The following is a 12,179-nucleotide window of genomic DNA, read 5'->3' as shown; positions in this document are numbered from 1 at the left end:
TGTCCATAAAGATTTGCCCGAATATTGCAAAATCTTATCTTAAATAGGGAGTCTTATCTTAACCTTGATCATTTAAACCAACTTTATTTTCCTTTCTTTTACTTCTAACAGTCTTAATTTTTAATTCAATCAAATATTGTCATAGAATTTAATTTCTCTTCAATTCTTCTTTATTCCATCACACAGAATTTTTCAAGACTAACTTTTAGAATTCTTCCAACTCAAAAATATTCTCAGCTTTCCTTGCATGTGCTGCATGTTTAACATCTTCTAAAAGATTGTCAATACTATTCAAGTTTGAAAGCCATTCTGAAATCTTTATTTTTCTTTGCTGTTAGTGTTTCATAGTTCACTTGGAGATATGGTTATAATTATTGTCTTGTGAAAACGCCCAGAGTCACTTCACTGAGGAATACTAATTTCTAGATTATATTGAGATTTAGCCGAATCTACTTTCTCCATTTATGTAACATTCCTTCTAGTCCTGGATGAGGCAGTATCCCGATGCATATACAGCCCAACATATAAGCTTAATAGTTAGCTTAAAGTATTCTTTTCTATAAATATTTCACATTTATACAAGTAGATCCTTTATGGTTATGGCAAAATAGTTGTTTTTCTTTTGTCAGTCCAAAGCACTTTATTTCAAATTCTTACATTTTTTAAAGTTTATCAAGGTTTTCTTTTGTATTTTTTTATGACGACTTTTGTGATGAGATTCGGGAAAATTGTTCCTTTTTAAGAACTTTTCATAGAGATCCTTGTTATATAAGCAATATTGTAGAATAAACCTACGGACAACTAATCTACTGTCAACCAAACTTTTCAGTAGATCATTTACATGATTTGTGGTTATCATTTTGCAGATCTGAATTTTCTGGCAGTATTGTTAGGGGACTTCTAGCTGTTACTTTGTCCTTAACAGCCCCATGGAAATTCCATTTCTCAACAATGTTTCTTATTTAAACTGCTAAATGGAAATGTTTAGAGATAACATAATGCTTTTCTCCTATTTTGTAGCAGTGAATTATTTTTATTTTTAAATGCTCTGTCAGTTGTTTAGAGGAGCCATAGTTGTTGAAAGTAGACAGGGCCTTATACAAAACAGTTATTGCAAAATTAGAGATAAAATTAGACATAAATCTTCAGATTGGATTTTATTTACCCTATATTATTGGGTTTCAATGTTTTTGCCAATCTACTCTGCCCATTTGGATTTTAAATGGAAAAATGTCCGTCTAAAATATATACTGAAATATTTTTTTAAATGTATTTTCCTCTCAGAACAACATTTTAAGCTATAAACTATTTACCAAACACTTGAAAGGTGCAAATTTTGGAGCATTTCAAGGTTCTATTCTATACCTTTCTCTTATTCCACCCATACTGAATTCATAAGATCAAATTATTCAGTTATTTCTGTCTGGTTCTCGCAAGAGAATCCCTTCTTTTCTCTTAAGCAAATTATAGTGGACTTTTGTAAGTAGAGCAGTTCGAAGATCAGTTCTGTTGCAACTGCAGGAAAGTAGTCCAGTTTAAAATTATATATATAAATAACATTTGTATTTTGTTCCAGTAGACTTTGAAAACCTGAAATAAACAGAACAGTAATGATTATTTTAATTAATGATAATATGGAATAGTTACACTCTAAGGTAAGAAATATTCTCCAATTACAAGAAATATTCTTACAGGAAAAGATCTCAAAGGTGCTTTTTCAAAAAGTAACTGGATTGTTTTTCTTTTTTCCTTAAAGAAGAAAATGTTTCACTTCTCATCCAAGAAGTTTCATCAGATATGATTGGGGGAGTGGGGCTGGACTGATATACACTGATAGTTGAAACTTGCTCACGGGGGATGGAAGGATAGGTTCTGACAGGAATTTTGTTTTGTTTTCTTCTTTTTCCTCAAGGAAAAAAAAGTTGAGTTGCCTTTTGAAAAACCTCATTTGAGACAACTACAGTATGAGCTAGATGGCTGAGAATCTCCAGAGGAAAATATATGATTTTACAGCTTATGTAATGTTTAATTGTCAGCCGAATGTACTAAAAAGGTATCATAAAACTAAATCAATAATATATTGTTCTTTTCACAGAATGCCAGATTCACCTGGTGAAATTCCAGAATATCCCTTCTTTGTATCAGTCAGTGATTGGCTGGACTCAATAAAAATGGGCCAATACAAAGCTAATTTCATGGCAGCAGGGTACACATCTATGGATCTTGTTTCAAGAATGAGTATTGAGTAAGTACATTATTTATTAGGATCTCTAACTTTTATAGGACAGTGGGTAAGATTGGAATTTTAGAAAGTGCAAGGATAAATGCCAGGCATAGGTTAAATCAACAAATATTTATTCCCCATAGAAAAATAGTAACTGGATTTGAAATGTAATGAAAATTTGCATTTTGGTCATACCAGAGTCAAAAACACAAACTTTCATTACATTTCAAATCCAGTTACTCAACATGTATAATGTCCAGTATCCATTTTCTAACAGTTTTCAGGCTAAAGAACAAAATATATTATATTCAATATTTCAGGTTTAATATATTGAATATTTCAGATTTAAAAACAGCTTGGAACAATTTGTTTTTGTATTTTCTGTACTTCACCCAATATTTCCCAACATTACCTTTATCTTGCAGTGACATTAGAAGAATTGGAGTTGTTCTTATTGGACATCAGAGACGAATAGTGAGCAGTTTACAGACTTTACGGTTACACATGATGCACATACAGGACAAAGGATTTCATGTATGAAAATTCTAGAAGCAACTGTGTTTTGTGCCTCAGTATTTCTAAAATGGAAAATACTCTCACTCCTTCCTTCTTCCCAGCTTCAAAAACTGAAACGTCTTCTTCATACTATAAACACAAATATTTATGTTAATTCTTCCAGCTTGGAATTTTTACTTAATTACATAGTTCCATCCTCAATGAACTGATGGTAACATCCTGGCCCCTAATAAAAGACTGTTGCTATGTGATGTTGAATAGCTTGGCATGGATGTATAACTTTATATAACAGTAAAGTATTCAGAAAACTTTCATCAACTTTTTTGAAAGTGAAGGCTTTCTTGGCTTGGAATTGCTACCTTCTTGTTGTAATTAGAATTTGATGGTAAATTACTAAATAATAATACTGACACCAATAACGATGATAGACATTTATTTTCATGTTTTGTGACATTTTAGCTTCCAATATAAAATGTGCAATCAAGAAAAGAACTTGACACATGTATTTATTTTATTGCTTACCAAACCCCAAATGTAGGGTTTTATTTCTACATTTATTTTGTAATTATTACATTTAGTTTATGACAACTGGAATGGAAGCATAAAAATTCTTGGCCAAAATGAACAATTAAAAGTTTATAGTGAATTTTTATGTAAACAGATGTTACAGAATTTGTGTAAAAACAGATAAAGTGAATTATTGGCAAAGATCATCATCACATTTTTAATGATGCCAAGTGTTTAAATGTATTTGTTTGAATATCAGATTTCTCTATCTTAGAAAGTTTAGAGTACATAGAGTACAAACAAATTTAACCATTGGCTAGTTTCGTTATTATTCATGCCTAAGTTTCTATATGCTTCCACAACACTGAGCAAAGTCCCAAAATATGTTTTAAGCAAAATAAAATCCATGATAGGTACCAGTGATTTTACACAATGCAGTTATGTAACTTTATAAATATATATTTAACATGAGAAAACATAAGAAATTGCTATTTACAGTTAAGAAAAAATGTCTTTAAACCATTCATTGTGACATATTTAACTTCTCTAGGTTACCTATTTTTTTAATCCAGAAAAATGGCATTTTTCTTGAAACTGTCATGAAAAATATCAGTTTAATTCTCATACTTTTCGATCATGGAAATGTTTTCAAGTTTTCCAATGAGTACAAATGGAAGAACATTCTAATTACTACATTACTTTCAGGAAACATCATCCTGCCCTTGTGGCCAATGGGGAAAAGATCTGCTTCAAAATCAAAAAAGAAATAAGATCATTAAAGATGCTATATATTTGAGTAGTAAATCAGGCCATTTAGGAATCGGTGCTCATAAATAGCCACTTCAACAGATACCTTTCATAAACCAGATGTTTGAGTTATAAACTTCAGTAGCCATGTCCTAATCCTAAAAGAAAATGCTGTTACTTCTTACAAAAATTATACATAGATCTAATTTGGCTACATCATTCCATCTTTGCATGGAATAAGTTATGTTCCAATTAAAAAAAAATGAGTACATCTGTGTGCTCTAAAAGCCACGAACAAATTGCATATAAGTAATAGTGTAAAAACATTTATAGAGAATTTCTCATTTATAATTCAAGAATGGATATGATTAGCCTATACAAGGAAGACTTAAGATGGCCTGGTCATATAAGGGAACTCTCGGTAGTTCAGAGTGGGTTTGGGGAGGTGCCTTTGAATCAGTCTTACTTCTGGCAACTACATAGGCTTTTATAGTTTTCTTGGCAATTTCAGAAGAGCTTTGCCAACTTTTTTCTAGGGTTGACAGAGACTGACTGTCTCAAGGTCACCTCGCCACTTTGTGCCCAAGAGAGAACTGGAACTCACTATCTCCTGGTGCCCCTAACCACCAACTACTAAATTGGTTCTTGGTTCCATTCAAAAATAGAAATGCTTAAAGGGATATATTGCATCAGAGAAAAGAAATACAGGAAAATGATCTTGACTAGTCTTTTTGTCTAATTTCAGTAAACACTTCTACTTGGCTTCCCATGCAAATGTTTTTTGTTTCTTTGTTTTTCACATATGATTTCAGGACTATATAACCTAGACTAGGTTATTTTTTTCTTAAACTTAAGCCCCTAAAATGCAAACAAAAACTATTTTTAAAGATATGAAATGGAATCAATAAGAATATTTCTTTTATTGCCCATGTATTTAATAGACGCTAATAGTCTGTATTTTAACATCTTTCAGGTACTGTTATACATGCACTATGATTACCATATAGGTACATCAGGTTTGCTAGCTTGGAAGTAACATGTTATTTTATGCATTTTAATACTGTTTATGAAAAATGATTATTGTAATGATTGTTGGTGGGTTTGCTCTTTATCTATTAAGGGAAAAGCCATATAAATTATATTTTATATTTAAAAATACAGCCTCATGTATAGAAAAAATCTTTCCTTTTTCTTTGGCTTTTCAATTTGCCTGCCAAGTTTAGTTTCATTCCTAGACTTTTCTAATAGAGTTGTTTTTTGTTTTGTTGGCAACCTTATTGTATTATATTTTGTTAACATACATGGATTACAGACTAGTTTACGCAAACAAGCAACCTCCTAAAAAACATAAACTCTGCCTGGGCAGCTGCTAATCCCACAAAGACAGCATTTTGCCACAGTTCTTGTTATGGTTGAAGCTATGAAGCATGCAACTGTACATGAAATACTGGCTAGCTAGATAAGCAGTCTCCATATGACTAGCTTTAAGTTAGCAATCAAGGAGCTATGTCTTTGGAAAAGTTTATTTGAACAATAGTGATGTGCCAAAAGTCAACTGCCAGGAAAAGCCACTGGCAGAAGCAGCAATCCCTTCACTAAACAAAGGAAAAGACAACGCTCTGGCCTGCACTGATAACATTTTATAGCTATTTGAATTGTTGTTGTTTGAACATAACAGCTACTCTTAAAATACTGTCAGTCCCCCCCCTCCCTCTCTCTTGTATTTGAATATTGAATTCATCTGAAATGATGTCCCCCCCTCCAATCCAACACTAAATGCATATTCATTTCCAAATTTCCAACAATTCCTTCTGAGCAAATTCTTCTTTGATCATAACAAGCACCAGCAAGATTCAGAATGCTATGCATAGGGGGTGGTGTAGGAATGACCAAATCATTAATACAGGTAGTCCTTGATTTATTTTCACAAATGGTATCAGAAGTTCCATTGCTTAAGCAATGTAACCATAAAGAATGACACTGAGTGACCAGATCACTTATTGACAGCAATCAATAATGGCACTTCCATTGCTATTGTTAGCAATAATTGCACTCCCGTTGCTATCGTTAACTGAATTCCACTGGTTGATAGCCTGGGACCCCAATCTAAGCCATTCTAGGTTTGGTCCATCCCAGCTCTGAATCTCAGTAAAGTAAGGAACTCCCCCTATCACTGCCTTTTACTGCACTCTACCTTTCGGGGCAACAAAAAAACCCAGAACCTAACAACTCTTGGGCTGCTTCCCACTCTGCACTCAAGGGCATCTTGGTGTACTGCAACTCTGGGTCAGCAAAAAAGCTTCTCATCTGCAGCACAGTACAAAGTTGAGCTGTCTCTGGAAGCCTCGGTCATCCCAACAGTACAATGCAAAGCCACTGTGCCCTGGGAAATACCAGGAGCAACAGTGTGGTACAAGCCACAACCATCCTGGGCTACCTCAGCCCAGTCCCAGCTAGTTACCCTGTACTCCGAGGTCCCTGTCACTCCACAGCCTCAGCTGATTTTTTCCAGTTTCTTTCTGCTGCCACTGATGAGGCAGCTCCACCCTGGCCTTCATGAAGCAATTGCTGCCACAAGTCCATATTTTCCAGGTCTTGCAAGTAAACTGCAGTATATGACCTGGAAAAGAAAGCCTCATGCAGCCAGCAGCTGCTTCGTGAAGGGTCAGGCTGGGCATGTATGGTCAGTGGAAGCAAGACCGCAAAGGTTAGCCAAGGGGCATGTGGCATGGATGCCAGGGAGCCAAAAAGGTATAGATGGGAACAGGCAGGCAGGGGGACATGGAAATTGAAGCATCCCTGCAGTCATAAGTGCTGGCAAGCTGCCAGGTGCCAAATTTTGATCATATAACTGCAGGAGTGCTGCAACAGCTGTAACGTGGGGGACCAGTGATATCTCCCTTCGTTCAGTGATGCCATAACATTGAACAGTCACTGAATGAATGTTTATAATTTAAGGATTACCTGTATCTGAAGCTACTGGTCAATGTCCTTACTTTTAAGTAAATGTATGGAAGAGAAATGTATGTATATATGTGTGTGCATGTGTCTGTGTGTGTGTATATATATATATATATACACACACACTTACACCCACATACCTACATTCATATGGGACTAGAAGCTCTCTGTTTATATGTAATCACTCAATTTTTAAAATAACTGTTGGTACAGCTCTTCTTCACATAAGTAGATCTATACCTTTCCATTCAGATGGCTGAAATGATACACATTCATTAATCTAGCTACAGTATAAAAAGTACTTATTTCCTGTTTTATCACTCAGTGGGAATATATATTTTCAACAGAAAGGAACAGGAGAAAAATATTGTAGATGTGTATTTAATATATTTTTATAATAAGCAATTAAATAAAGAGTAAAGGAATACATTCTTTTAGCAATGTATTAGTTAAAAATCTTAATGTTCTTTTGAATTCTGTCTATGGATTTGTTTTGTGTACTACATTTTGTTTTATATTCCCCCTACCCTTTAATGATTCTATAATTTCCAAGTTTTAGAAGCTACATTTTGTTTATTCTCTGTTGATAACACAATTCCACACATATATTGCAACTAAACAGAGAAAGACAATGCCAATACTGTTGTGTTCTTTAGCCCACTGATTTCATTAGGCTTAAGAAGGATTGAGTCTATTAGGAGAGGAGCCATACATCAGTGACAGATAGCAATGCACTGGATGCATATAAGGCTATGTTCAATCCCTGGAGTCTTCAGTTAAAAAGATCAAGTAATAGGTGATATAAATAAATTTCCCAAAATCTTGATAAGTCATTACTGATAAAGTAGTAAAACTCAATTAAATTATAAATAGTTCTGCCATAACACAGCTTCCTATAAATACTCACTCTTCAGAGTACTGATATGGTGAAAATATGGTGAACATTATCATGTCCAATGTTCTCTCCAAGGCTGCTTTTAAAATTCTGTTTAAGGCCATTTACAACATAACCTTTAATGAACATACAATCATTTTCACTTAGCACAGCATTGTTTTGTGCTCCAGATGCAGAAAAACATCTAGAATTTCCTACCAATTTGACCTGTAGCTCTCATTGGACATTATCATAGAAGTGATGTAGTTCATTTTCAACCCAACCCCAATGTAGCTTGTACCATGTAGTATTTTAGGTTTCCCACGGAAACAAAAAGAATAAAGCAGTCCACATTTGACAATTATAGAGAAGCTATGCTGTGGGCCTAAATAGTGGTTGAATTTGATTAACACTAAATCAGTGCAGATTTCTGAAAACTACAGAATACTTTAACTTTTATTTCCACCAGAATTGCTTATTCATTCTACCTGTAAACAAAGAAAAACTGATTCAGGCTGAATGCAGACTTCTCTTTTCTTAATATGGAAGACAGAACCCTAAGTTTTCCAGTCTGAATGAGTCCCACAGCTCTTTGGAAAATGCCCATCATTGAAATTATCAATGTGAGACAAAAATTTTTTTTTTAAATAATGGGAATAATCATATTAACTGTATTCAATTAATTTGTTAATTCAATTTGTGTACAAATTTAAACAATTTTTAGCAATTGTCCTTACTTTATTGATGAAGTAGACTCTGGCATATCACTCAATGTCAAATGCAGTCTTTAGCTTGAAAAAGTTGATTGTTTCTGGTTTGACAGAATTTGGAATAGTCTCTTTGCTACATTTCATAACACCTTTTTGTGAACATAAGATCAGAATGCAAAGGATGATCAGTCTATGAAAACCTTGCTGGATCAGGGTGAATTGTGCATCTACTAGTTAATGAAGTTTTTAACTAGTTGGTTTATGTATTTAAGTCAATTATACAAAATGTTAACTCTGTAAAAGCTCTGATATAAACCTAATAATTTCAATAAAACTTCAAGATAACATAGTATAATATTTTGATTAACAAGAATGTTCTACCTTGTTATTTTAAAATCAAAGCTCAAGTTTTTATGTTTAAACAAGAATTGATATTGGCCTGGCACATGAACTTGATTTTTCTTTTTTATTTTCAGATATTGATTGAAACAAAAGGTAAACTGGAATATTTACATCATAACTTCATTTAAGTAATTTATTTACAAGTGCTGCCATTTTATTACTAAATCATTAGTATGTGAATTTAGTCAGATAAGAAACTATGTAATGATAAACATGGCAATAAAAGTAGGGTTTTTTATACCCCAAGATGTAGTTTTATAAGCAACTTAACTTGCCTTTTGCGCTTTGGAAAGTATATTATCAGAAATAATTCAATATTATAGGCATGTTTTAAAACAGATTGCAATATTAAAAACACCAAAAAAAATCATTTAATATTAAATATGCTCCTTAAAAAATAGTCAGTTTCAGAAGATCTGCTGCTATTGCTCATCCCAGTGTGGAAAACTCTTATAATTGATATGCACGTGTAGCTTAAAATAAAATTCATTAATTCCAACAGAGGATTTTTCCAAGAGCCTGACCTTATTACTGAAAGATTTGATACTATTAAGCAAAAGTTAATCAAGAATTTCAAATATATTTATTTATTAGTTCATATTATTGTAGCCTATTTACAGTACTCTTAAACCTTGTGACAAAATAAGATAAATACAGAATATAATTCAATTGTTTTATTATTGTTGTAAACATTTATATTATTCAGCATTACAATCCCGTAAGCTTTCATGTAATATTTTTTAATGTTCTAATTTTTCATACAAAAGAATTTATGACCAACAATAAATCAATATTAGTTAAAATATAATGTACTTCTACTTGATAGTAACATTTGTAACCTTGAAATAATACACCTAGAAGGGCTTCCTGTTTGCTTTATGTATAGTGTCCATCAAAATACAAAAATTAACTTCCAGAAGTGACGGATAGATGCTATTACTACCAGTATATTCTGCAAAAAACATATTTTTTGGAAATAGAAAACTGCTGTTATAGTGTAATGTAATATAAACCTAAAATAAAAACCAGAACTTGATCCCAGTTGTATATTATAAATACTGGTGGGACAAATAAATCTACATTGCTGATCAGGTTCATTCCTACACAGAACAAAATAAAATCAAATAATTTTAATAATACAAAACAATCACATAATATCAAGTTGTAATAACATTTACATTTATACTTGGATTCATAAAATATGAACCACTCAGGATACAGGATTATGCTACGGCAGAAACTCAAGTATTTATCTCTTACTTTGGTGTTAGGTATGATTAACTACAGAAAATGTGTAACACTCCTTTTAACAAATCTAAAGCTTCTATGCTATTTCTGTCTTTAAAAACAAGTTTTTAGAAATTTTCAAATGTCATTTTCCTGATCCAAACAACTATTTTAATGAAAAATACAGCAACACAGAAGACTTATTTCTATTGTATTCCTGTTTAACTAATACAACACAGTAATAAATGCTGACAGATTAAGAGAATTGTACTTTTTCCCCCTTTTTACCGGTATATGATTGCTACGTTTGCATTGCTAGCACAGGCATATATTTGACTCAGTGAAAAATTATATTTGAAATAGCAATATCCAAATAAACGAGATTTCTAAAACAGTAACAAAAAGAAACCTGTCCTCACAGGATAATTTAGTGGGTAAATTATTATTCCTAAATTTTACAGGAATCACATCAATCAGGAAAGATGTTTGGAGATTTGTTAACAAGTAGAATGGGATAAATACATATACTCTGTGGCTAACATAATCTAGTATTGTGTCTTAAGTGGGGCTTATACCTTATAAATTCAAGACTGACCTCAATCCACACCCATGAACACATACTGTAGTTCTTGCTGAAAAAACTAATGGCAGAGGAGAAATGGCTGTGGAGACTCCTGTCAGAGGAATGAGGATACCTATTCCAGTGGATCAGCTCCACTGATATGGAAATGCAAAATACTTTTAAAGTTTCTAGGATTACACCCTGGAGCATAGATAGCAACCTAAATTTAAACTCTTTAAGTTTATCATTTGAAAACAATCAACTTTTTAAAATTACTCCTTGCTTTACTTTAAAAGAAGTAAAAATAATTAAAAAAATTTTTGTATTTGCTGCAAGTTGCAATGGCAAAAAATAATTCGTTGTCCTCTAATATACGAACTTGAATTTGAGTTTCAAACTCATTTCATAGATTCACAAATCTGACAATATTTCCCATTTCACTCCAATATCTCTATGCATATTTCACTCCAGTATCTCTATGCATATAGAATAATTTGGATGCCTAAGCTCATTGCATTAAAATATGCCTTTTACCCATTTTTAATATTTTGTGTCTTACTACCAATTGCAAATTAGAGCTACCATGTTTGAAGAGAAGGGCTTGGTATCGATTTTGAGGCTGCTCCATTAAATAAAATCACATTCACATTTTCTTTTATTAGCTATAGTAATAAATCAAGAATAGTTGTTCAAAAGAAAGGTTTATATATATATATATATATATATATATATATATATATATATATATATATATATATATATATTCGGAATTCCAATTTCATCCTGATTCCCATTTTTTAATTAAAAATTAATAACCTTGAGAGAAATTATTCTCCTTATGTGAAATCTACTTTGATAATATGTTTCATGTGATTTTTCATGTGCTAGCTTGCCTATTAAGTTAGCAATGTAATAAAATGCTCAGCTTTCATAATGAGGGCATTTTAAGGTGAATTGCATCCATATGCCATCTATTTGCAGAAAGTGTATGGGGTTTGGCAAAGCTACATGCTGAGCAACATAATAAGATATTTGTACAAAGTACAAGTTACTGATTATTATTGTGTTTTATTTTTCTATGATTTCCTAAGAGGCATTATCAAGTCTTACAAATGGAATAAGCCTGTTTACTAAGATATTTATTAGCAAATAAAAGTATAGTACTCGTGGTTATTTCTGTGTGTTTGTTCACCTAAATTGTTTAATTTTTAAAAGTCCTACAGGATTTATTGATTTATTTATTGATTGATTGATTGATTTATAAAATTTTTATACTGCCCCCTCTCCCCAAGGACTCGGGGCGGTGAACAGCCAAAATTAAAAACACACAATACAAATATTAAAATACTTTAAAACGAAATTAAATCTATGGGTTCCCGAATTTAAAACCCCTTACCCATAAAATTCCCCAATTAAAAGATTTTTAACCCAGCCCGGCTTGCTGAAATA

At 32.4% G+C, this 12,179-nt stretch overlaps 1 protein-coding gene across 2 annotated transcripts in view; it reads left to right on the top strand.

Moving 5' to 3' along the window:
- EPHA6 (EPH receptor A6) overlaps nt 1–2,764 on the top strand; it is a 443,720-nt gene extending 440,956 nt beyond the window's left edge. For both annotated transcript variants that reach the window (XM_070943735.1, XM_070943736.1), the window contains 2 exons: nt 2,096–2,245; nt 2,650–2,764. In XM_070943735.1, the coding sequence (XP_070799836.1) occupies nt 2,096–2,245; nt 2,650–2,764 (265 nt within the window). The remainder of the gene's footprint in view (nt 1–2,095; nt 2,246–2,649) is intronic.
- Nucleotides 2,765–12,179: the final 9,415 nt, after the last annotated feature.

The sequence above is a fragment of the Pituophis catenifer genome, unplaced genomic scaffold (genome assembly GCF_029215685.1).
Source record: "Pituophis catenifer annectens isolate HBS135680 unplaced genomic scaffold, rPitCat1.0.hap2 SCAF_4, whole genome shotgun sequence".
Classification (NCBI taxonomy): Eukaryota; Metazoa; Chordata; class Lepidosauria; order Squamata; family Colubridae; genus Pituophis; species Pituophis catenifer.
Note: the sequence above shows the minus strand (reverse complement) of the source record. Positions and strands in the feature narration are given on the sequence as shown.